The sequence below is a fragment of the Curcuma longa genome, chromosome 1 (assembly GCF_044706935.1).
Source record: "Curcuma longa cultivar G26 ecotype Majalengka, Jawa Barat chromosome 1, ITB_CL_G26_1.1, whole genome shotgun sequence".
NCBI lineage: Eukaryota > Viridiplantae > Streptophyta > Magnoliopsida > Zingiberales > Zingiberaceae > Curcuma > Curcuma longa.
The window spans coordinates 12,499,342-12,525,849 of NC_133861.1; the positions used below are offsets into that span (position 1 = coordinate 12,499,342).

Here is a 26,508-nt window from a genome sequence, read left to right on the forward strand (position 1 = left end):
CCACAGTTTGGGGATTCATGCTTGGTGATGAGAATCTATTGAAGCTTGGTGCCACTGCAAAGTCAGTCCCACACTTTAGGGACCATAACATTGATTTACTCTATTATTAAAAAAAAATGATAATCTCAATTAGTCGTATTGACTTAATCCTTGAGAGTGACTGATTCGACTCCACGAAAGTTTTCCACCGGTCATTAGGGTAAATCGGGAAATTACGTAGCGGCTGATTTACTCTATTATCTAAAAAAATGATAAATCCCAGTCAGTCTCGTGGACTCAATCCCTGGGGGTGGCCGGCCTGGTCCTGATTTACTCTATTATCTAAAAAAAATGATAATCCCAGTAGCCACATCTCTGGGGGTGGTCGGTCCGGTCCCACGGAAATTTTCCACCGACCACCAGGGTAAATCGGGAAGCGCATACGGCGGCCAATCCAGATGCCCAGCATCCTCTGATTGTGTTCCCCATTTGGAGGGGAATTCCTGCAAATACGCCGTAGCTAGAGATCGAACCGCGGGTCCCTGAGTTACAATCTGGATGTCCTATCGTTGCACCATTAGCACGTAGAGCAGGAGGATTCTAATAGCTGGAGCTAGACCTTGAGGAATATTGAAAGTCATTATTATAAAAGGCCAACTTTGACAATCTTAAGTCGTCTGAAGCCTCAGTCAACCATTGATTGAAGAGTGGCATAACTGCCAGCTTCAATTTCCGCCTTAGCTTTTATGAAGAAATGAGACCAATTAGTGTAGAAAAAAAAATGGAGATCTTAACTATTTAAAAAATTAAAAATTTATATTTTCAAAAAAATTGGAATATAAAGATTTTAATTATGATATCAATTAATGAATATCATATCATTTATAAAAAACTTCGACGTTATTTTTTATGCCTAATTCGTTAAACACAGATATGTGCTTTGATAATTTTGATTTTTTTTTTTACGGAGGGGCAGAATGAGTATCCAATATGTGATTTGATAATTTTAAATATTACCTAACATTTTGAAACTTTACCAACATGATTTGGTAAATTACCGTTAAAAGATAACAAGACCACGCTTCTTTGATTTTTTTTTTTAAAAAAGCATTATCTAAATTTATACCCTTGTTTCATTTTTGTTGGATTCGAAATACCGACAAGAACTAGCACTCTTTTCTCTTTCAAGTATGCCAAACATGGAATCATTTTCCATGATTCATAGCAAACATGATTCTGTGAAGCATAACAAGCTATTCTCAGACCATAAAATTTTAGCTTTGCTCCTTGAATTAGATAAGTCAAATGTTGGCTTAAGCAGGTGATAACCGTATTAGTTTCTTCTATGTGCAATGAACTTACTGAAGCCGCAAAAAGAATGGCTTTATGTTCCAGTGAAATTAGTAAAAAATTACATTTATAAATCACAAAAAGTTATACACTTCCCATAAGCAACCAATACATCACCACTATCAGGTCTCTCGCATACCTGTTCACTAGAAAATCTCATAGGCATGCGGAAATGAAAATTTAATAGCTGATTACAAAATGCAATATAAAATCATACAAAACAAAATCGTGCATAAATAATTACTCCTCTAAATGAACTAAATGATTGCCCGTGAGCAAACATTGATTCCACCTCGTACATTCTATCTTCTCTGCTGGCTATTAGCTACAAAATTGTTAAGTTAAAGCTGATAATTCATAGACATTGAATCATCTCTAATGCTATACCACACCGGTCAAAAATTTTAGATTTGATGCGAGTCTTGACAGTCGAAATCAGGCATTTTCCTCCGTTGCTAGCCCTTGACCGGCCCAACGATTAGTTAACTCACCTTCTGAAAAGTTATCTTACCGCTGCAATTTAGGTACCTTGACAAGATGTACACTCTTTACGAGACCCTTACCAACCTCCCCAACTTTCTTTAGGGCGTCTGTTAGCTCAATGCTGCTCTCATCAGCTCCATCTCGGCCACGTTTCTACACAGAAAACATATATAAAAATACTCTGTACGCTTTAAATGGGAAATGTATTAAATAGATGATGTTTACCCTTGAATCCTTTTTATCACAGGTCAAGCCAAGTACATCACCCCCAAGAGAATCATACCATATCTTGAAAGTGGTTGGGAACTCTCTCTGAAGCCAATAAACAGCAGACGGAAAATAAAGAACATTCCAAATATAAGCTCGTCTTCAGTTTATGACATGATAGGTTTAAGAACTTACCTTCAGATCCTCCAAAAAACATCTGGTTGGGTCAAAACCAACCATCAATTTATTTCTCGCTTCTTCCAAGCTTTGTACTCCATCGAGAGTCATGTAAGGAAGGAAAAGATTGCTTGCTTTCCCACAAATGAGAAGCTTCCCTGAAAGTACATCACAAACACAATCAGCTTTATGCTAGTGAAATGTGCACATCCCTGATCTGCAAAACACTAACCGAAGTCAACCGCAGCTGGGAAGAGAAGGTTCTGGGGAGTAGAAAGCTTATCATGATGGAGAACAACAACAGCATCATAGTTGTTCAAAGGAGTTCGAAAGAGACACTGCAAGCCAGATGCAAGAAAAAGAAATCAACGTTAGAATTTAGAGAGAATATAGTCAAGGAACACAAGGTAAATACAATTTTACCTCCCATGTGTAAGGACCATCAGCACCACGGAGAATGAGATTAGTCAAAAGGTCAGCACTGCTACGAGCATATGAGCATATGCGCTTAAGCTCCTTTTACAGAAAAAAAGGTAATAAAACAACCAGTCAAATCAAAGTTTCAAAATGAAGCAATATAGTAGATGAGTTACTGGTCTTCATCCTTAAAACATGACACGTGAAAAGAAGTAATTATTGATTTAAGTGGCTAGCGCCAACCATACTTGGATGCCAAATTAGCATTTAAAAAGTAGTTCAAATATGAATTTGCATAGACCAAGACCAGTTATGCTTCATCACATCCTGGTGCAATTATACGAAAAAATAAGCTTGCTTTTTTATGGATTCTAATTTTTTACACGAGGTAGGTCTACTAACAGAATATGACTTAGGATCATAAAATAAATGCTGACAATTATTGGCATTGAGCTTTATGTAAGGCCATATTGATGGCCGACTATTGCATTGTTCTTGCAATTACTGGTTCACTAACTATTTAAATTTTCCTACAAAAGCCTCAGAATCACACATCCTAACCGATATCATGTTTGATTCTCAAGATAATTTGCACCCAAACCAATTTTCTACATCCAGTGTCAAAAGCAATGGCATATCTATTACACTATATAAACTAGCTGAAAGCTATGCTGAAGGAATCAGTCCAAGTTAGGTTTTGTTTCTTGCAAAGGGGGGGGGGGGGGGGGGGGGGGGGGGGGGGGGGGAGGGTAGAGGAAAAAATTCACAGGAAAAAAAATTGTAAAACAATTTCCATCCAATCATTACCTTTTTGATGGAAAAAGGAGAGAGAAATTTTTCAACACTTTATTTGCCATAGATTAATAAAACATAAATAAAAAATAGACTAGAAAATTCAAGAAAAAAAATCAAAATTTTTTAAGCTCGAATTTGAGCTTCATTCTATGTGAAAGTGAACTTTCTGCTCGTGACAGCAATATCTGGAGAAATTTTTTTTAATGCTTTTCTTTCCTTCAGCTGTTTTGTTTCTGAATTCTGGTTCCCTTCCCTTGTGGGAAATGCAGTGAGAAAACAAAGTGCAGCTGAACAACGAACTGATTCTGATAAAGACCAAGCTGCTAGAATATCCACTACAATTACAATACTAGTCACAACAAGTTATATCCCTTTATACATTTAAAACAATAAGTGAAAAAGAAGATAGAAGTATTTGGCAACTGTGAGTGCATGGGTTCACCTTATGTTATAAATACCTCATTGACAGTCTCAATGATGTGGTAAAGCAAAGAGGGAAATGGACAAATTATATAAAACAAATCAAGAACAATTATCGCGTCTGACTGACAAAATTATAATACGTATTGAAGAGCATACCAGCTAAAAACCAGGAAATAAATTAACATATTTTGAAATAAAAATGCAGATGAATGTAAAATCATGTAAATCACTTACTGATCGGTTTGGTGACAACCTTGTCCAAGTTTTAGATGCTTTATCATATGGAGCAGCTAAGAACATAGCTGGCGCAATATTTTTATTTTCTTCGTAAGATTTTCCTCTTGATATGAAGTTTTCCTGACAAATGAACAATTATTCTATCATGTGTGCATATCCAAATTCCTTAAAGACTACATCTCAACTAGTAATGAAATAAGATAAACATTGATTGACTAATTACATTGATCTCATTTTCGTCCTTCAGTGTTAAGTCCCCATTTATGTCAATTATCAAAGGAGAGAAGGTCCAATCATAGCATGAGAGAAACCGCAAAAACCTGTGATTGAGTTTGAATTGGCATAGTAGAATAAATTAGAGACCTCACAAAGAGAAAGATGATTAGAGGCCAAGAAACTTCTCAGATGTAATCACCATGAACAAGATTTTTGCATTAAATAAACTTAAAATGAGCCACAAGTCTGTGTTTGTCCCAACTATTTTAGATTGGCTGACTCAGCTACAATTTTTATTTGATTTCTGCTAGTCTAAATACTATTATATTTCATTTCTATTTGTACTATTTCCAAGACAGTCTATTTGGCCTAGCTTTAATGCAATCACGTTGATTTACATCCCAAATTTTCAAACCTTCATAGCAACAATACAAACTTTTATGTTGATACCACTCCTCCCTCATGTGATCGCTTACTAAAGCATGAAACACCATGAAATCATCAGCTGAGGTATGGGGATCTATCTTGTGCTACGTCAATGAGCCTATGGGCTTCAGAGAGGTTTCTAATGCATCAACGCACGTGCCCCTATAGATGTTACTCCCATGATACTCAATTTGGAAAGCCACTTTGATGATCATTGGTCACTTGTTCATGTATAATAATTTACAGACTGGAATAATAAGCAACTTAACTATCAACAAAAGAATAATAAGCAATGATGAACTAAATACTATTTGCCATGTTCAGAAACAAAAAATCAAAGCATGAGATAGTTTACCAAATTCAGAAATTGGCAGCTTCTTTTCAGCAACCAAAATTAACAACAAATTGTATACATAGGATTTGAAAGGAAAAGTGATAGAGAATACCTTAGAAAACCAGTAACCCTCGAACATGGAGCATGAAAAGGAAAAGGCTTCAAGAAAAGGTAAGCAACTATCAATTCAACTGCTTCCTCTTCCAAAAATGAAGAAAAAAGGTGTGCAGCAACCCAACGTTTTGCAAGCCTATGAAGCAAGATAAGAAAAATAAGACGACAAATAAAATTTGAGAGAAATTGAACTACTGTGGGATAGCAGAAGTTCAAACAACTGAAGAAAATTTTACCTAACCACTGGACCATATGTAGGGTAGCAGCCATGTAAACCATTAATCATACTGGAGTGCTGGCTCCGCATAAAAAGTTTTTTGTCTATTGAAAAAGTCTCATTTTTATCCACAACACCTAGAAGAATATAGGCATATAAGCATCACAATCAAAATAATAATATATAAGTGATCAATTGCAGTCTCAGCATCCAAACCTTGTGTTTGTAACATGCTTAATCCTTTCTCATGCATAATCCTGAGACAAAATGAATAACCAGACATAAGTATATTCACCTCGTCTTCAGCAGCAACACAAAGTGCACCCCAGCGCTCCTCAAGACTGCACAAAAATAATCATCGGTCATCCAAGACAAAATTGATCAACTAGCATAAGATAAGCTCAGGTCCATACAGTAGTACGTCAATAAACTTCCTACCTTTCTCCAATTTTTAGCAAAAATGCAGATTTAGTCTTCACAATGGCTACAGAATCCAAGGGCCAATTGCCTGATCCCTCCAACTGTACATGGTAGCAGATGAAACTAAGATGAGAAAGTATCAAAAGTATTTTAAAACCACCCTAAAGAAATAACAAGAAGACCTGTTACCAATGATAAATAGACAAAAAAAAAAGTGTCTCGACAACCAAATTCTCATATAATAAATGGGAAAAAAACATTAGTGGTGCCCTGTGTCCAGAATGAACAAAACAGCAGACTTCCCAATCAGGTTCGCTTGAAAATACTGCAAAAACAGCAGACTTCCCATACAAAGAAAAACACGTGTAGCATATAGCAATATACCTGAATCATAACTTCTAGTGTTGGAATACAGGTTGTAGCTGACTTCGGCAGCTTTTTGCCAGATTTTGTTTCATAAGCTAGAGGATGAGGTTGGGGAGGAAAAACAGATGTATGCCTGAATGCTACATGAAATTTGATTCAGTCATGTTGTTATTCAGGTCAAAAGAAGACAACGTTTACTTTTAAACTGTAAGTCATGCAGAATGCAATGGCAGACAGACAAATTTATTGCAAAAGAATCAACACGGCCTACTAATACTAACAAATTTATACAATAACTCACTGGAATGTAGATTCCTTACTGATGCAATGATCATATTTAATCCCAAAAAAATGTGTACATGCCAAATTAAAACCACAAGAGTAATACCAGGGGGAAAAAAAATCAAAAACTGGATTACAAGACAAACTGGATGCATATTATAATTTAATGGAAAAAACAACAAATACGAAAACTCAGACAAAACCAATCAAACTAAGCCATTTCACAGGCCAAATTACATAGCACATAAAAACTGAAGAACAAGAAGAAGAATAAATACAAATGTTTGAATTATTCCTGATGAACTGGATATGCTCATACACCCACAAACATAACAGCCAAACCATGAGGAGCATAAAAGGGAGAACAACAAAAACATATTTAAGGCAAATTCCATAACTAAAATTTCATCTATTAAGGTAAGTTTATCCACAACAGAGAAACAAACTAACATAACCTTCCAATGGTTGCTTTTGGCAATTAATTTGCATAGATCCTGTTAAGCATATACGAGTTGTTAGGAAGTATCAAAGGATTTTCTGCAAATGTGTGTTACCAGAAGTGTGTAACAACATATCTAAATGTATGCCAAGTTTGCATACATCCTATTAGGAAGATTGTCATCATTAACAAATGTCAAAAATTTGTCATATCATGATGTTATAATTAATACAGCATGGAAGTGAACAGAAACCCATAGAGGAAATTAAACAGACTAATATCTACTGATGCAACACCAAATTCGAACAACTTGACACAAAGAACCAACGCCCAAAGAGAAAATATTATTAAGCCGAAGATGTTTCTTTAAGCTCATAGAAATAAAACCTGGATCAAGTGGCTGCACACTGGATATTTTCAGAGGAATGTCCTCTAAAAGCCGCAACCGCTTCGACAAAAGCTCAAAAGCCTCTAGCAGCACACTAGAACATGCTACAGGATCTAGAGAATCAGAAAGACAAGATAGATAATTGAGCACAAAATGCACAAAAAAGGAAACGAGACCAGCACAAGGTAAAAACAGGGACAACAAAGCAAGAACAGCCTTACCTTTACCATTAACTTGCAGGCAGAAATCCAGCTGATCAACTACATGAACTATGTCTTCCTTAGAAAGAAGTAAATGTTTAGAGATTAAGTAATCACAAATTCTTTTAATTATCAAATGTCTCTCCCATGGCTCGCACTCCCATACTGTAACAAGGCAAAATGGTTTTAGTTAAATCAGAAGGCATCCTGACTAAACACAAGTATATAAGCTAGAAGACTAAGGGCCACCTGTGCTTTCTGCAATGGCCCCGTCTTTAAATCTCCTAAGCTCTGCTTTCTCTCCCCAGAATTTTCTAAACTTCATAGCCTGAAGGATAAGTAAACCCATTTATCCTTAGTTGTACATGTATAGATAAGATAACCATACTAACTGCTGATTTAAGTTCAGAAAAAAAAAAAGATAAAAGAAATTGCCTCCTCTTTATTTTCTGGGTTTGGACCAATATCAACCACTCTGAAGCTGTTCTCTTGGGAGCTGATTAATATTCCGACAATGATTGGCTCATTACCAAAATATGACAATCCCTGCAAACAAGAACTATTAATTTCAGAAAAAAATGATAAAAATGAAATAAAATTAGTACACCAATCTGCATAGTGCATACATCTTCTACGTTCCAATCTAAAGGTGTACTTCTCCATACTACACGAACTAATTTTGCTCTATCACTTAGCCCTCTTTGCAGTAGAGCCTGGATGTTCTTTTCATAAATTCTCCAACATTCATTGTCCATACAAAAATCTTCCGAACAAATTTTAGGATTACCTTTCAAATTTATCCTGTAATGAGAGGAAAGAAATAACATCAACAAATCTCACTTTTGGAAATAAGTGAACTTGCTGAAGGATTTCAAAGTAACAATCATTTTATCATTAAATGTCAAAAAATACAAAATGTAAAATAAGGTCTATGAGGATCAACAAGAATTCAGAAACAAAAATCACCAAGTATTGTATGAACCATCAATGTCCACACCCTGAAGTGACCATTATGATTCAGTTTAAAGATCCCATTAGAAAAAGCTTCAAAGTCTCCAAGGAGGCACAAAGATGCAGAATATGTTAAAAAGTAAGCTAAGCTAAACTATAGTCTTGAAGGTTTTCTATAAATAATCAGTATTTGATCCTTGATTACAGTATCTCAGAAGGACAAAGAGAGGGAAAGAGAAAGAGTTATAAGACTAAAAAGTAAAAACTTCCATATAATCAAATTTTAGAACAACAAATTTTCCAATAACCTTCTCATGCTTCTCACTTTTCACATCATTAATTAGTAGTCCATGTAGGAACAAAAGAAACAAGAGAATGGAGTTTCAAAAACTAGTGAACTCATCCATCAAGTTTATTGGTGAAAATTACTGCAAACACTGAAAAACATTATGCCATGAAAGGAAACATCTTTTGAAGAAATTAACAGGAGTTTGGGTATGATAATAACTAGATATTGTCTATACAATATATATAGGACATGTTCCAGGTTTCAATAAACTTTTGCAGTTTATAGCTTTATATGCTTCCATCAAGTTCAAAAAACAAGTCTGAGGTCTCAGGTTTTATTGGGAGATTGATTACCTCAAGCAATAATCAAATTTAGCAGCAAAGTCAACCTTTGTCATGAAAATCTCCTCAAATCCACCACCTCTGCATTTGTCAATACAACTTAGAGTCCAAGATACTTCATCCTGTAGCTGAAGAGGAAGAAAAATCATGTATACCCTCAAGCACCAACAATAACATCAAATAATTGGCAATGGAAGGTACGTATAACCAAGGATTATCAGGATGAACACCAAGTGGAAGATGTGTATGCCAAAGTGAAATAGACCAGCGGAGATGGATATATAGATGCTGGCACAACTATGATAGGGATGGTTACCTCCACAAAAGCTGTCTTTGTCATGCGAAACAACAAGTTGAAGGAGCTTGATGCATCAAGAAATACTGTATCAAAGGATTTTAGGAGCTGATTCATATCCTGAAAGAGATTCACACACCAAGGAACAGATTTATGCAGGAAAGAACAATGATCTTGTAAGCAGACAATCAATACTAAATTCTTTGAGCACGAAAGGGAAAACATCATGCCTGACAAAGTGTTAGTTACCTAACACTAGAAACTAGAGAAATCAATTAATCCATAGTAATAACATGTAACAGGTAAAGACACAAAATAGAAGCCACTGCACAAGATGCATACCTCCTTCGCTATATTACAATGGCCTTGAGGGTGAAGAAAAAGTAGTCTATCTTTCAAGTTTAAATTTGCTGCAAAGAAGAAACAATTTGAAGTTCAATTTTTTGTGAAGAGAAGACACTATCTAAAATTAAGAGATAATCTGATAAATTCAACAAATTATTTGTTCAGACCAATAGCAAATCAGGGAATACAAGTTAGCAATGAATGAAGATAATGATTAAAGAGAAGTCAGAAAGTTTTTTTATTAAGACAAAGAATGAAGAAGAAATCAAATATGGGAATTCTAGATTTGTATAGGTGGCAGATGTCAAGATTATCATATGTCCAGACCATTCAAACTGGAACATACTTCATCACCGGTACATTAAAATAATAAATAAATCTTTCACAGGAGGTGGCATTTCTTAAACACCATCTACATAGACCACGAGGAGAATGTTTAACCTTTTTCAGCAGTGACTTCCTGCACTGAAACCCTTATTTGTGACAATTTCATATTTCCAGTTTGCAGATTTTAGAAAATAAAATAAAGGCATTGAAAATTAAAAAGGGAAAAAGTCATATTTATCATACGATTCAGTTCTAGTAAATTCAAATGTGTTAAACCAATCAGTTCTAAATCATTTACTACTCCCTTCAACTTTCAAATTCTATTTTTAAGAAATGAACATAGGAAATTGTTCCACAGCGACACCAGGGTCAAATACGAGTTTCATGTAGACATTGACCTGAGACTGTAACAGACCCGATACAATACAACAACTTTTCAGTGTGTCCAAAAGAATTGTGCAAGATTATTGGACAATGATTTTACTCCTTTAGTGGCTTGAGGAAACGGAGCCAGAAAATAAAGTGCAAATTAAAAATCTGCATATCTACTGAGATATTTTGAGACAAAATACAACTATCTCAAAAGCAAATATCAAATTAAAAAAAGAAACAAAGGAAATGCACACGGTGTGATATTATACTTTTGTTAGTAATGTAAATCCATGGATCATAAAGTTGATGAAAAGGAGCCTCAGTGCTATGGCTGTGGCATTGCAGAGATAAAAACACCGCACAAAAACCAAAATGAGCATATCTCTACTTCCTACAGTAGATATTTACCAATAAATTTGGATGTCTATGTTCCTAGAACAACTGACAATATAATAAATTATAAAGTATATGTGAAGTGAGTGATATGTGTCAAACAAACATTCAAACTATAGTTAGAAGTTTCATCTCCAATAAAAAAAGTTCCATTGTTCTGTAAGTCAAGACAAAATTGAAATTTTTTTGTCACCAATAGATAAGCTGATTGAACCCAGCAACTCAAAATTAGAGCTGGAGTCAAATCTCAATCAAATTCTCAGGCAGGATACTAATTTAAGTCAATAAAATGGACTGACCAACAAATCAGAATCTGCAACTAATCAATAATGTCACAGGTGTTGGGTGCTCACTGAGGCATTCAGGGAAGACAGAGCCAAGACATCGTGCATCTCAAGAACATGTTACATGAGATACAGCCATGAATCTAGATGTGTGCCTCACTGAACCAACTCATTTTACCTTTCTTCTTCCTGTTATAGTTCATGCACAAATAACTCTCCTATGTTCATTGGCAGAGATGGAACCAACAAATAAAAAGCAAGAAAACTAGACATATAAAGCATAGAGATGAGATGATATATTGCACTCGTACAAAAGCTATTTCCATAATTTCATATTTTCTTAATTTTAGATATTTTATAAATAAGTGCCTAACTTCAGTATGGTGAATACCCAACACTAGGACAATAAGAATCCGTTACACCTTAAGAGGCTCCTAGAGCTTTTAAAATAGCACTACAACTAATTGTGACTATGCAACGTCCAACTCAATATGTAACCTAAATTTAAGGCATCAATAACCATTTAGAACCACAGTTTTAGTTATGGATTTGGATTATTATTAAATCCAACACAGTTCTAATTGCCTATCAAGTTCTCCCTAGCAGTTACACTAAATTTGGACAATGTCGGCATGAATCTCATATCACCTTCCGACCATATAGAAACAAATAAAACGACAATAGAGTCCTTAGAACAAAGGCATATTGGTGGAATTTTCTTTTTTAATATGAGAGTATGACCGGTTAATTATAAAAACTGAAATCTCCATATACAGAGTGGTTCTTTTTTAAGATGACATATGAATAGTTAATTGTAAGAATTTAAATCCATGTGCATAGTGTTGAAACAGAAAATAAGCAGTATAAAATCTTTTACCAATAAATTTCAGCGTAACACGGAAAATTTGCATCACGTTCATTGACTTGTGTATGAGGCTTTCTCCAGATCCAGCAACAAGGTGCGACAAAATCATAGATATTAAATAACCATTTAAGCTGTCATGTGAATAAAGGGAACTCCTATTCCGAGCCCAAACCTATAGAGATCAATTAATCAGTCCAACTTAACTAAAAATGTTCTACATATTAATAATAATGCTTATTCATGATCTAATATTTAAACAAGATTGAAACTTGTATGTTATCAAATAGCTAGAATTGGCATGCTCATAGTAACTTTTGTAAAGAACATCAAAATTGTCAATTTTCAGCAAAGAAGGTGTACTTTGAGCAAAATTAGTGCTTCCTTCAAAACTTTCCATTCATGAAAAGCTTTTTGCACATATTCAGAGTTCTCTTCCAAGAACATATCTTCCAAGATGCTGCTGTTGTATATTGGAGTTGCTTGGGCAAGACCATCTTCTGCAATGACACACAGGAAAATTTACGTGCACTGTGAGGCCCAAGAAATTCAGGTGGGCAGGCCACTGACAAAATTACCTTGTGAAAATGAGCGAACGTTATTTCGTGACAAACTCAACCTGGACACACTAAATAAAGAAGTTGCAGTTGGAATTATCCGAATGAAAAAATCTGAAAGATCTGGAGAGTCCATTACTGCAGCACCGAGAAAGGTGGTTTAGTTTTATCCCCAAACATATCAAACAACATTACCTTAAAATAGATAAAAAGCGGAATAATCTTCTATGCTGAGGCCTCAAATAAATCACATTGTTCAACATAATTGTAGTGCTTATAAAGTTTTAGGGAAAGAACGCAAAATTGTATAGAGGTTATAGTACGCTTTAAAAAGAACCTGGAAAAATTATCAACACAGGTTTGCGGCCTTCATCCTGAAAGCTTGACCATGCAATCTTCTTAACAGCAGAGCATGATTCCAAGCTCTTCTCTATGACCCGGAGGTAAAGGAACCTCTTTGCATGGTACCTATGGTTCAAATAATCTTTCTCGTGAAAGCAACCCTAAACACAAAATTGCATGTTATTGCAAAACCCGATCAGCCTACGAGAAGACTAGAAAACGTACAAAAACTCACCTTAGGCATTCGAACTAAAAGATCAACGTTAATGTCAGGTTTTGCGACCGAACTTATCGAGTGGCTTCCGCCAACTTGGATGGACTCAGGGACACGGAACGTGAAAGAAACCTTCTCACTTGGCACGCCAAGGTCTGCGATGAATCTGGAAGCCTCGTCGGCCCTCACTAGCCGCTCAGGGATCGACTTTACGGCATCTACAACAGAAGCGACCGCTAGGTCTACAATTTCAACAGTGGAATCATCCAGTTGCACCTCTTTCAGTAGCTCTCCGAGCTTGAAATCCATAGAGTCTGATTCCATGGCTTGGAGGGGAGGTAAGAATGGATTTAGCCGACGACGATTGATGATCGCAACAGGAGATAAGGTGGCGACTATAGTTTGGGCGAAGCGAAAGTGATATTAGGGTGAGCGGCTAAGAGCAGAGTAGAGTTTGGAAGAGAGGCGGCGGCGGCGGCGGCGGCGGGAGGAAACAAAGGAGCCGGCGGCGTCGAATAGGGCAAGCGGAGCACGGGAGGGAAAACGTGAACTTACGCTGCGATTAAATCAAGATACCTTGGTTCTCGTCCGGTTCATAACTGATTCGACCGGTTCAGGATTCATATATATTAAAATCTTCATGAACTAGAAATGCGCTAGAAAACGAATCAAATTTTTTTAGATAATTTAAATACAATTATGTTCAAAAATAAAATAAAATATTTGTATTACGCTTTTTAATTTTAGGTTTATGACTTAATCGAATTTAAATCAATTAAAGATTTATTTTAATTGAGAAAGCATTTTGATCATTAGTTAAGAGAAATTATTTATGTTATGTTAATAGACTACGCAATTGACTATAAGTATTTGTAAATTAGTTATTGTAAAATATAATTATTATTATCTCAGCAATTGAAGTTAGAGTTGATTGAATGTTTAAATAGTTTGTTAGTTAAATTATTAGCCAATTGATAAATTAATTGTTGAAAATAAAATTATGATTTAAATTGTTCAAATGAATTGAAACTTAATAGAACAATGGACAAATTAGTGTCTAAAAATAATTATTAGGGTAGAATAAAAATGATTCGTTGATCCACAGTTCATTAAGAAAAGATATTTACATTTGTGAGAAGGCATAATTAGTCATCAGAAAGGTATTGCGGATTCGAATTTTTTTTTATTTTCATTTCATTTCAATAATTTCATAATTCGTGTGAAGGTTTAAGCTTTCCAATTAATTTTTTTTTCCTTTGCATTCTATTTTTATTATACGAGGAGAAAAAGCTCCTTTTTAAAGTTATATTTTTTATCTTTATAAATATATATGTTTTTTATTATATTTCTCAAAAAAATATATAATAACTTTCAGAAATCAGAAGTAAGAACTGAGTTTGTAACAAGAACCCAAACACCCCATCCCCCCCCCCCCCCCCCCCCACCCCACACACACACACACATTTTTCAACAAAAGCAAGAGATATAGCACGAATGCCGAAGCGGGTATAACTTGAGTAAGCGGAAATAGTGATGGTGTAGTTTTACACTGTACAAACATTTGCGGGTGTCAATGTGGGCGTTGCTTGGCGGGGTAGCTAAAACATTGCTTGCGACCCAGCAGGAAAGATCCCCCCTCTCTCCATCTATAACGCCGCCTCGGATTACTTGGGTTCGCCTCTACCCGTTTCCGGTTCCGACATGGACGACGACGACGAGTTCGGCGAGCTCTACACAGACGTCCTTCAATCCGTCGCTGAGTCCGTCCCCACGGCACCTCTCTCCGCCTCGTCACCTAGCGGCCGTCCTGATCCCAGCCTCCATGCCGAGGAAACCGATTCCGACGGCAGCGACGGGGATGAGCCATTGTCCGGCGCATCTCGCGCTGATCCTTCCGCAGAATCCCCCTCGTCCTCGAAACACGCTATAGCGCCTGTCATGGCAGCAGCGGAAGACGAAGAGGAGGATTGGATGCTTGTCCGCGCAACCCCCGCCGTGGATCCGCCAGAGAATTGGGACGACGAAGACGACGATCGAACCCTACCGTCTCGATCGGCAGAGGTCGGAGCCCCCAGCGTGTCCACGGAGGCCGAGCCTAGGGTTTTGGAGGAAGACGAAGAAGAAGCTAGGGTTTCAGGAATTCAAGAAGGGAATGATGGAATTGGCGGTGATGGGAAGCTTAACGCTGTGGAAGAGGGTGGGTTTTCGTTGTTCGGAGGAGGAATAGGGCATAATTCGGAAAATCTTGATCAAGCACCCCACATCCCTGGACTCTCAGCTGGCCCAGCTTCTTCTGGACTTTTTGTTGGCAGCAACAGCGAGGAGCGGAAGCCATCACAAAGCGAGGATTGGGACAGTGACAGCGAAGATGATCTCCAGATCGTGCTGAACGATAGCAATCATGGACCTCTTGGGGCAGAGAGGCATAATATGGTTGGGATCGATGATGACGATGGAGAAGAGGATCTGGTAATTGTCACTGATGAGGACCAGCAGCATCACCTCCCAATTATGGAGGAGCAAGATTGGAGTGAAGAGGCTATGCAGCCGGCGGGTGATGGGGAGAGAAAGGAAATGTCAGATGTAGCTAAAGTAACAGGTACTGCTGGAGCTGCCTCAGGAGCAAGGATAGGGTACAGCAATCCTGGTTTTCATTCACAGCATCATTCGATGTTCAAGGTTGTTTCTACCACAGTAGTCCTTGTAATTGAGGTGGAAGCTAAGTTTATGAATGTTGAATGCTAGGTTTTGGCAGTGGCATGCATGCTAGCATCCCTCACTGCTTATGCATTGCATAAGCTTGATAATGCATAACTGAAATATTTTGGCGACTCAGACTGATTTTGTGTCTCTTACTCTATGCTATTTAAGATGCACAGAATACTGAAAATAACAGTAATGAATCAGAAACAAAGATAACAAGTATGCACAAGTTCCAAAATTCTCAGTTATTGTGGTTGCAATTGTGTATGTTGTTCATTATCCATATGCCTATCCAATATTAATTTGGCAGGACAGCCTAGCATTTTGGGAATTAGTGGCAAAAAATCTTTGTTTCCTGAGTCTAATAAGATTTTTGGCACAAATCTGACAAATTTATATCTTGAATTCAGAATTCTTGATATTCACGTGTTTTTCTATTCCTAGTGTTATGTGGTATCATTCACTGGAAAAGAACTAGAAATGGGACAGAGAAAGAAGGCAATCAAAAGCATATTACTAAAAATAGTATCAACCTATTTGTAACTTCACTTTGTTTGGAAGTAAAAGGAAAATTAGACTAGAAGAAGAACGACAAGATCTTTGTAAGTAAAAAAGAAAATATTATACATGTTGCCATGGTATTTGATTTAGATCCTACGACTAATAACTACACATTTTTGCATAAATTTGATGTTTCCATACAAAAAATTCTTTTGTTTTTGTAGTGAATTTAATATTTATGAACTTGATAATCTTGTTTACAATATGTTTATATCTACTTATTGAACATGTGCTGTCGATATCCTAGTTTAACATCTATCTAATTTAAAATTCTTTCTTGCTCAGTATGTAAGACCTGGAGCAACACCTTTACCTGGGGATCCTGCAAGTGGCGTCCCAAGTGTTCCAAGTTCTGCTCGTACTCCTTTTGGCTCAGGTCCTATTCCCGGTCAAGGAAGAGGCGATTGGAGGCCTGTTGCTGGTAGGGGCTTTCCTGGTGCACCTAAAAGCTACAACACAAGCTTTGGTTTTCCTGCTTGGGCTAATAGTTCAGTCCGGGCCTGTGGCATTGGACTGGATTTCACCCTTCCTTCACATAAGTAAGATCTTCAGGTGTATACTTTGCAATAATTATAGTTTTTCTTTACCAAAAATTGTCCTACTTACTATTGTGATTAAAGAATTTTTAAAATCCTTGACAGAACCTAACAATCAATATATCTACTGAAGCTAGTTAATGATTCCCACTTTCAGATATTCTCTCATTTTCATTGAATTCCTTTTTCATCTAGCATGCCTGCCTATTTTGTTTATTGGTACTAAAGTTGCATTCAAATATTTTTAATATTTAGTAGAGATGCTTTTGTGTAATTATGTAATGGTGTTTGGTTCATAGTTTTTTTTTGTTTTTATCTACTGAGAAAAAGTAGATTATAAAATGAAAAAGAAAAAGGAAAATGAGGAATTTGCCACCACTTCAAATGATTTTCCACACATTCACCAAATTCTGAATCGGGAAACTTTTTCACCTTTTTTTTTTCTATTCATGTGAACACATTTTATTATAAAGTTCATCAAGCACATTTTTGCAAACAATTTTTCTTTTGTTTGAGAAGTAAATATATTTCCCCACCAGATACTAAAGGTTAGACCTGCTACCACTTGCCTCCATATCAAAGCTATTTCTTATTTCATTTGTGAGTTCAATAAATGTTTCAGTTGTCATGGTCAACCAATTGTTATGATTATGGTGTGACTGAAAAATATGAAATTAGTCTTATATGATGCTCAAGTATTAAATCTAGAGATGAAAGATACACATGAGATTGATCTTCATGTCATATCATATGTGGAATGAAAGATGATATGAAGTTAGCAGTAAAAGGTGAAGGAGAAATTGCTAAAAAATATCACTGATTTCTGAACACTGTTGACATTTCAATGTTACCATATCATCTCATCATTCTGGCACAGTATTCCTAATTGTTTATGGTTGGTTGTATGGATTTATTCCTCTGTTGAATATTTAAGGTTATATTAGTAGTATTATTCAAATTTTAAATCACTTTTAATTACATTAACTTAAGTCTAATTGTTTCCAAGTGTTTAATTATATAGTTTATTTGTAATCTTTGAACATGTCCATATAATGTAAGTTCATTCTCTTTAATTTTTAGCCTCTCTTTGGTTTCAAATACTAGTATTAGTTTTCTTATTTCTAGTAAGTCCACAATCTTTCATAGCATTCTCATCTTTATTACGTTAATTTTTTTTTCAATGTGTTGTTTTCTTAGATACTCAACACTTAATTCATAAAGTATGATGGATCGTTTAACAATTTTAGTTTTTAAATTTTTTTTTGAATAGTCACACATGACAATCACATTAGATTCTAAAAAATTCTCGCCAATTTAATGGTCCCTTCTTTATCATATTTAGTGATATCTTCATAGAACAAACATCTTTTCTTTTCACTAGAATTACTTCTCATATATTCAGTTTTTGTTTTAGAGAAATGATACACTACATGAAAACACAACATGAAAATACAACATGACACACTACACTACATGGATGTGGGACCCACTGCATGGGACCCAAGTCTATAGTGTGTCATGTTGCATTTTCATGTTGTGTTTTCATGTAGTGTATCATTGCTCTTTGTTTTAATTTACTTGAAACATTGAGTTTCTAAAATTTCTTTCACAATTTAATAGCATGATGTCATTTACAAATAACACACACCAATGTGATCTATCTAGGATATGATTGAGTAGTTCATTTAGGATTCCTATAAAAAGATATGGACAGAGTTGTCTCTTGATGTAATCCTATAGTCAAAAGATTATTTGTCTCACTTTTTAACTTTGTTTGCTGCATTATCATACATGTGCTTTATTATTAATCTCTAGCTATTATTGTTACCTTAATCCACCAAATTAATTTTCTAAAATTTTCCAAAATAAAAATTATATGCAAATGCTTATTCTTTTCTTTATAATTCTGCATCTTTTCTTGCTAAATAAATAACACCTATATTTGATTTTCAGTGTTAAGCCAAATTGAGTTTTTGGAAATATTTGTCCCATCCTTTATTCTTCTCTCAGTGACTCTTGACTTTACTTCATCTTTGTGTCGTTAACTTAATTCTAACATTGTATCTTATATTTATTCTTATAAATTGATACCTGATTTTTTTTCTATTTCTCACTCATCTTCTTAATTTTGAAAAAAAAAAAAATCACAGAACTGTATCTTAATCTCCTAGACTTTTCAAAATGTCAGTAGAAATATCAACTGGACATTCACTTATGATCTTACTGAACTTGCTTCTATGTCACATCTAGTGTATATTCTCTTATTGGGTTTCTGAACTCAAAATTTCAGCAGAAATATCAACTGGACTTGTATGATCTTATTGAACTTGCTTCTATATCACATCTAGCGTATATTCTCCCATAGGGTTTCTAACTTGCTATTCCAATTCCTATTAACATGTGACACCTTGTTGCTAAATTAAATTTTTATACAATGACAATCTTGATTTTCTGTTGATTGTGTAAGTCATGGAGCATGCCACTGGTTCCTTTGTGCTTTAAATGTCTCCAATTGCTCTATTTTGCAGGACAATTTTTGATGTTGACATTGAGAGTTTTGAGGAAAAACCATGGAGATACCCTGGGGTTGATATTTCTGACTTCTTCAATTTTGGGTTGGATGAAGACAAGTGGAAGGATTATTGCAAGCGGCTGGCAAGTTTGAATCCTCATATTCCTTAGTAGTTATCGATGTGCCACTTTGTTCTTAATGTTCTTTTTTTTCTCAGGATCAACTTCGTTTGGAATCAACCATGCAAAGTAAGATTCGTGTATACGAGAGTGGCCGATCAGAGCAGGTATGTACAGATACTAGATCATGCATATATTTGCTTAAGTCACACTTAAACGTAATGGTTGATAGTTTGCCAATTTTCTCTCAGGAATATGATCCAGATCTACCTCCTGAGTTAGCCGCGGCAGCAGGTCATGACATTTCTGCTGATAATGGCCATGGAAAATCAGATGGGGAATCAAATTTTACTAGTCAAGGAAGAGGACAATTAGTTATGCGGGCACCCTTAGTATGCCTCATTATTACTTTGCTATCACTCAACCTTTATGTTTAAGGCTTGCTTGGATTAGGAAATTTGGAGAGGAATGGAGTGGAAAGTTTCTTTTTATTTTTCCTCTAGAACCTTATCCCACTCTTTCCTTTCTTTTCATGTTTGTTCAATTTTTCCTATTCCACAGGTCAGTGGAATTCTGTTCTTATCTCCCTTCATTCCATTCCCTTCTCCTCCCCCACTTATGTTGCTTTCTGCTCCTTACTATTGAGTTTCCACTTCCAAATAAGTTAGGGAGTGAATATCATTATATTCTTTAAATATTCCATTAATATTCTTATTTGTTATTAGTATTTGCCTCATTGCATTGTTACTTTTTAATTTCTCAGCCAACTGGGAGAGCAATACAAGTTGAGGGTGGTGGGAATGGTGAACGTCTTCCTTCTATAGATACCAGGCCACCTAGACCTCGTGATTCAGATGCGATTATAGAGGTAGTTTCATGGCTTATATTTTGCAGTTTAATGATAGGTTCATTTATTTTATCTATACCTCATCATTGACAATTACCAACAAAGGTAATTTATGATTTCTACATTAGATATCTGGTTATGATAATAACCAAACCAGTTTGTGACATACTATTTTATTGTTGTAGACTTGTAGATATCAACATTCTAAATATGCTTGGTCTATAGATTGTGCCACAGGACTTGTTTAATGATCCAAGAATGTACAACTGTGACCCAGAGCAACAGGAGAAGGGTGTCACAAGAGATGATAGAAATTTTAATGAGGCCGAGAAGGATAACGGAAACATTGAATCAGAATATATGAATCACTTTCCTCGTGCTTCCAGTTACTGCAACAAGGAAATAACCAGCAGAGCCGTTCTCGCAAAGGAAAAAGATGAATCAACTGGCAAACATCATAATTCTAAAACAAGAACTCCTCCCTCTCGTAATCAAGCATTAGAGACGCATTCTGAAGAAAGGTATACTGTCATTATTCTAGTAGATCTGCTATTTATACTCACTGCTGTCTATTCAGTGAAGCCAACTTTTGCCACACATTTATCCATAACCATCATTAGGAAACATCAAAAGAAAGATAAGAGGCTCATGGCTAACTTATATAACATCTGCTTTCAAATTCTAAATTTTGATGATATTTTAATTTAAGTAGTACTTGTGTTATTAACTTATTATTTTTACTTGTAACTGGGAACACTAGTTTGATTTTTCATGTGTTTTTAAAGTATGTTACACTTTCCTATTTTACATCTTCACCCATCAAATTCACAAATTTGATGTGCATCTGGCATTGGCCTTCCTGCAGCATCTAATGGTTGATGGAATACTCATACCTTGGAACAAGTAGCAAATTGTTTTATTTGATGAGTATGTGGAAAAAATAGCCAGCATTATTGAGCCACTAAGAAGATGAGTGTTTTTTTGGTTAAATGACAAGGAAATTGGATATATATATTTTCCATTTGTTAGTATGAAAGTAATTCTTTATGAGAATGTCAGTTGAAACAGTTGATACATGATCTCATTTTTGGTTCAATGCTCATAATTCACTCACTACAGTTGGACTTTGCGACATTTATTTTGTCAAACAACTGGTTATTCACACAATACTTGGAGTGGCAAATGATCAAATGTCATTCGCTAAGAGTTTTTGTTTGAATTATGTGAGGTTTATATATTGGTGGATCTTCTCTTCAATTCTTAAGTGTAGATGCTACTCCCATATGCATCATGGAAACAGTCATAAGCAGAGTTAATGAAAGACATGGGGTGCAACATTGGGGAAGTAAGGTGTTTAATCTACATCAAACATATAAAATGGATTCTATGCATGCATACATGAATTTAAATTAGTTAGTTTAGAGATAGTAAGTCAATAGAATTACAGGTTCCGTCTTATTAGTAGATCATGTTTTATGTACCTTTGTTCTGCCAGTTTAAGGTTCAGGATTGAGTCTGCCTTATCCTGAGCTATAATTGCTGCATATTCATGTTTGTAATATTACATGTCTTTCTTCATTTGACAAGAGTATTGTGCATATTGACATATGAATATGAGATATTGATTTGGTTCATTTGTAAACACAATAATATTTAGCAAAAGGCCCATGTTCATTGTTCACCGAGCGAACACTGAATCAATAGGAAGAAAACAATTTGCTCTACACTTAATCCTTCGTGGCTAAAGTAAATATCATGGCAGCGAGCTATTGATTTTTTTTTTTCAAAGCTTGTGTCTAAGATTATCTCATCCTATTCAGTATTATGAAATCATTTAGCGCTTCGAGGCATAAAACTAGATAATTTGTATTTTGGAATAGGTTCAACTTTTTTTCTATATCCTGTGGGCACAACTAACAATGGTTTGCTTACTTTAGGTTGCATCCGGAATCCTCATCTAGAAGACACCTCAATGCTGGTGAACAGTCATCTGATAGCATGCCTAGTCGAAGTGCCAACTCAGACAGATATAGTGATCAGCAAAAGGAAACTTTGGCTGATTGCACTGAGGTTAAGCAGTGTTCTGAAAAATCTCCTGTAGATGCCACTGATACTGCTAGAGAGCTCAGTGTTGAAGAAAAATCTAGCAAGCAGGATGAAAGCATCATTGAAGAAAAATCTAGCAAGCAGGATGAAAGCATCATTGAAGAAAAATCTAGCAAGCATGATGAAAAGCTTACTGTGGCTGATAGCATGGAAGTGGAGGACATGACATCAGATTTACATGTTTCTAGTGAGACTGGTGCTGATGACAATTTGGTTCTCCCAAGCAATAGGCAAAAGCTTAGCTCACAAGTTGAACATGTGATGGTGTATGATACAGGTTATGAGGATGGATTGCAGACTAGTGACAATAGTAGAGAGAAGTCTGGGAATAGTAAGGATTATCAAAGACAGACAAATGGTAAAGTCGTAGATGAAGGATTATCAAGTCAGACAGATTACTCAAAAAGGCTTCGGAAGGTAGATGAATCCAATTTCTGGCGAAAAGATGAATCTCAAGTAGACGATCGACAAAATAGAGTGAAAAATCATACTAGTTCCAGAGGAAAGGAAAATACATCTAATTCTCATCAAATTCATCTTCGCAGTAGAAGTTATGAGAGGAGAAAGGAATCAGAATCTTCTTCCAGTTCTTGGCAAAGAAGAGAGGATAATATGCCTGGTAGGCAAATCAAAGATGAATTAGTGAGGGCAAACAATGATGAGATGTTGCCAAGGCACAAGAATAAGCTAAAGGCAATAGACAGAAACCGGAGAGATGAAGATCATTCTAGAAAGCATGTTGATGGCGAATGGAGAAGCCATAATAGAAATGAAAGCTTGAGGCATCGGGAGAGGGATGATCCATTGATTAGTCATCGTGAGAACAAGGATGATCCTATCATGAAGAGAAAAAGAGATGAAGAATATTTGAGAGGAAAAGCTGACAAACTAGATGTTTTGCAAGGCCATAGAACTAAGGAAGATTCTGGAAGAAGGAAAAGAGAAAGGAACGATCTACATGACAATAGGAGAGAGCTTGAAACTAGAATGAGGGATAAGACTGAGGATCACTCATCATCGAAGCATAAAGATGATAACTGGCGCCAAAATAGGGAGAGAGAGGATAGGCAGCGACCTAAATCTCATGAAATTCCACTATCACAGAGGGAAAGTGAAGAAGGGCGGGGAACTGCAAGAAGTGGGCGAGTTGCTGAAAATAAGCCATTGAGTGGTAATGGTAGGAATAGGGATGACTCAAGATCTATTAATTATGATAAGGATTATCAAGAGAAGGAAAGAAGGCGACACAATGAGTTGTCTAGGAGAGATCGTAGGGAAGATAGCATATCTCAGAACAAAGGGCGTGGTGATGCATATATGAATGAAAAACATTCAAATGCTGATGAACGTAGCTCCAGACATGAAAGGCTGAACCCATATGGCGACCGCCACCTTACTTCCAATGGCCAACAAACAAACAGGGAAAGGCAGAGAGAAAATATAAGCAAAACCAGAGATATTGAGGGTAAGCAGCAGAATAATCAGGTGCTTGGGAAGAGAAAACATGATGACCACCCCCAAAATGAGAAGGTATACTTTTGGTTGATGATATAAGATTGCATATAAATCAGAAAGCTTTCATATGAGTCATTTAGGAAACTATGCAATTTCTCCTGACTTTTATTACCATATAAGCAAGTTAAGCCAGTGAAACTACAAAAAACTTGGAACCAACATATCTTCTTTTCTTGGGAACAACAAAAGAGCAAAACTTGGAACCAAAACCTAAAGTTTACTATAAGCAGCCTGTGTATGTTGAGCTTTGTCTCAGGTATTAAGCTTGTAAAATGCAGCATGAAAACTTTGAGTCGAAGAACTTGTTTTTTTGGTGGGATAACTTAATTTACTGACCTAAAGAGAATGAAGATTATTTAGCAAGGATGACCAAGAACACTATCAACCTGCTCTGTGCTTCCTTTACTGTTGCGCACTTGCATTTGAATTCTTTCTTGATAGTTTTAATAAGACGCTGACCAATGATGCAATTAATCTAAAAAATATTGGTAAAGCATGCTTGATTAAGAAATAATGTGTTATTAATATTTTGTTTCCAATCTAAAGTAGAAGTTCATGTTCACCTGTGTACTTTTCCTGAAAAAGATGCTTGTTTATGATTTGATCCCAACCAGCATTAGTAGTAATCTAATCTGCAACTGAGAAAGTTAGTGCAAAATCTAAATAGAATTGCTGCAATTTTGGGAGAAGTGTTGTCTTGATCCATGACATCTCGTTCAAATTGGTTGGAACCTCTCTTGAGCAAAAAATTAGCTGCTTCTTGGCTAGCCCTTTTTTTCTTTTTTGGCATACTAAATACTTGCTTTGTTAGGTCTATAATAAAGATTCAAATAAGCACGAGAGCAGCATCTCTTCCACAATTGTCTCCAAAGCAGATCCTCGCCAATGTCATGAACCATATGAAAACTTCCAACATACTAACTCTTCAAGGAAACAAGGGGATGATGAGCCTGCCTCAGATGATGAGAATCAAAGTTCTAGAAGAGGGCGATCAAAATTGGAACGCTGGACCAGCAACAAAGAAAGGGACTATGATGCCATCAATAACGCAGAAGCATTGTCTACCTTGAAGGACATTGAAGGCAATATGGATAATAGAGTGCAAGCAGATGCACTGACCAAAAATGAAATTAACAACATTACTAGTGAAGCAGATGTTAAGGATGATGCCGGACAAGTGGATAAGACAAATGATGACCAGGATCGCCATCTTGATACTGTGGCTAAGCTCAAGCAACGAAGTGAGCGCTTCAAACTTCCTATGCCAAGGGACAAGGAGAATGGCTCAAACAGAAAATTGGATACTGAAGTGCAGTTGTCCAATAATGAGGCTGGTGTTGATTCAGAGATAAAGCCAGAGCGACCAGCCAGAAAAAGGCGGTGGACAGGCAGTTGAGTCAGCATCTCTGCAATGGTTCCTCTATGGAATCAAAGTCATTTCATTAAGAGAAGGGTGAAGCTAGTCCTGTGCTGACTGCAGAGCATTATTCATTTCCAACCCCTTCGCATCTCCTACACTTGGGACCTAAAATGATGTGAAGATAAACAAAAATATTGAGAGGAAGAGAAAGAAGTGCTACTAGTTGTGTTTTAATCGCATATCTGGATATGTAACTTTAAACACGTAAGATGCTGGATGGAAGTCTTGTGTTCTGTTGTCTTTTCCCTTTTTTTCCACCCTGCAGCAGCTGCTATCGCCATGGCTTGTGTGGTTCCTGTTGGTTGGAGGGAATCTGCATGTCCTGCTTTCAGCATCATGAGACAAGGTATGCCAACGAGCGAGGAGTTATTTCACGTTTATAAAGACGCTTCAAGCTTGAAGTTGGAGGTTCAAAGTGGAGGACCTTGCAATTTCAGAAGGGCATCTTCGAATAATTTGGTTTACTATTTTATGGTGTTTTCTGAGATATTTATATTATTTTGCCATCACTCTGATAACCCCAAGTCAATATGAGACTAATCTAAACTGCCCTGATATTTCGGGAGATCAGATATGCGTGATGCGCTTATCTGAGTGTCATCTCTCAGAGAGTTTCTTGGGGCTTGGCTCTTCGTCATCTCTCCACTTCATCTTTTGAAAGAAGTGATATTTAGTTGGTGAAGATCGCCAAGCGGTGTGTGGAATACAACAGCAGTGGCCCAGGCTCTGGAATACAACTAATCGATGCAACCTGACATGAAGTTGAAGGTCGGACTTTTGTATTTCATTGTAGGGGAGATTTATTTATACGAGATGGTAGTCATTTTAGCCCCTGTTGTTCCCTTATAATGCTTGCTGTACCCGAAGCAAAAAGAAAGAAAGTCGAAGAACAAAAGGTTGGATTAGATCAGTTTTGGTTCGATTTATGTTTTTTATTTAGCTATTTTTTATTTTGCTGAAGTTATATTATGTATCCATATGTTAGAAAGAAAAAAAAACTGTCATTTTGTCATCTGGTTGAATGACGTATGTTAGATCAAAGACTAGGTGCACCATCTTTCTACCTCGCCTTTGAGCTATTCAACACGAGGGATTCCTCCAGCCAGGACGGCTTACTCCTAGCCAAGCGCCATGGATGCTCCGACAT

At 36.2% G+C, this 26,508-nt stretch overlaps 2 protein-coding genes across 3 annotated transcripts; one reads left to right on the top strand and one right to left on the bottom strand.

The window, feature by feature from the left end:
- Nucleotides 1–1,379: 1,379 nt before the first annotated feature.
- LOC141837390 (uncharacterized) lies at nucleotides 1,380–13,513 on the bottom strand. Of its 2 annotated transcripts, none has more exons than XM_074724831.1 (25): nucleotides 13,064–13,513; nucleotides 12,824–12,989; nucleotides 12,508–12,624; nucleotides 12,293–12,429; nucleotides 11,945–12,104; nucleotides 9,689–9,756; nucleotides 9,368–9,466; nucleotides 9,064–9,179; nucleotides 8,097–8,271; nucleotides 7,906–8,016; nucleotides 7,720–7,798; nucleotides 7,492–7,635; nucleotides 7,270–7,383; nucleotides 6,180–6,301; nucleotides 5,814–5,896; nucleotides 5,592–5,716; nucleotides 5,395–5,512; nucleotides 5,157–5,294; nucleotides 4,292–4,388; nucleotides 4,066–4,188; nucleotides 2,620–2,712; nucleotides 2,429–2,534; nucleotides 2,215–2,354; nucleotides 2,038–2,124; nucleotides 1,380–1,965 (listed from the first exon to the last, which is right to left on the bottom strand). In XM_074724831.1, exons 1-25 carry the CDS (start codon nucleotides 13,364–13,366, stop codon nucleotides 1,837–1,839), a joined length of 3,150 nt encoding a protein of 1,049 aa, XP_074580932.1. In that variant the 5' UTR covers nucleotides 13,367–13,513; the 3' UTR covers nucleotides 1,380–1,836. The 2 variants fall into 2 exon arrangements, with proteins under 2 accessions (XP_074580932.1, XP_074580983.1); XM_074724882.1 differs by having other exon boundaries at nucleotides 12,824–12,954; nucleotides 13,064–13,133.
- Nucleotides 13,514–14,664: 1,151 nt separating this feature from the next.
- On the top strand, nucleotides 14,665–25,604 carry LOC141831522 (FIP1[V]-like protein). Its single transcript, XM_074718898.1, has 9 exons — nucleotides 14,665–15,721; nucleotides 16,592–16,845; nucleotides 19,371–19,497; nucleotides 19,572–19,640; nucleotides 19,725–19,865; nucleotides 20,237–20,341; nucleotides 20,546–20,841; nucleotides 22,258–23,956; nucleotides 24,753–25,604. Exons 1-9 carry the CDS (start codon nucleotides 14,744–14,746, stop codon nucleotides 25,335–25,337), a joined length of 4,254 nt encoding a protein of 1,417 aa, XP_074574999.1. The 5' UTR covers nucleotides 14,665–14,743; the 3' UTR covers nucleotides 25,338–25,604.
- Nucleotides 25,605–26,508: the final 904 nt, after the last annotated feature.

Excerpts from the sequence above, each read along its gene's own strand:
- LOC141831522 (XM_074718898.1), top strand. The coding sequence starts at position 14,744 with ATGGACGACGACGACGAGTTCGGCGAGCTCTACACAGACGTCCTTCAA. Across the intron at positions 19,498-19,571 it reads AGGATTATTGCAAGCGGCTG|GATCAACTTCGTTTGGAATC; the intron begins GCAAGTTTGAAT and ends TTTTTTTCTCAG. Across the intron at positions 20,342-20,545 it reads ATTCAGATGCGATTATAGAG|ATTGTGCCACAGGACTTGTT; the intron begins GTAGTTTCATGG and ends CTTGGTCTATAG.
- LOC141837390 (XM_074724831.1), bottom strand. The coding sequence starts at position 13,366 with ATGGAATCAGACTCTATGGATTTCAAGCTCGGAGAGCTACTGAAAGAG. Across the intron at positions 12,625-12,823 it reads TGTGTTGATAATTTTTCCAG|TAATGGACTCTCCAGATCTT; the intron begins GTTCTTTTTAAA and ends TCGGTGCTGCAG. Across the intron at positions 12,105-12,292 it reads AAGCACTAATTTTGCTCAAA|GTTTGGGCTCGGAATAGGAG; the intron begins GTACACCTTCTT and ends TGATCTCTATAG.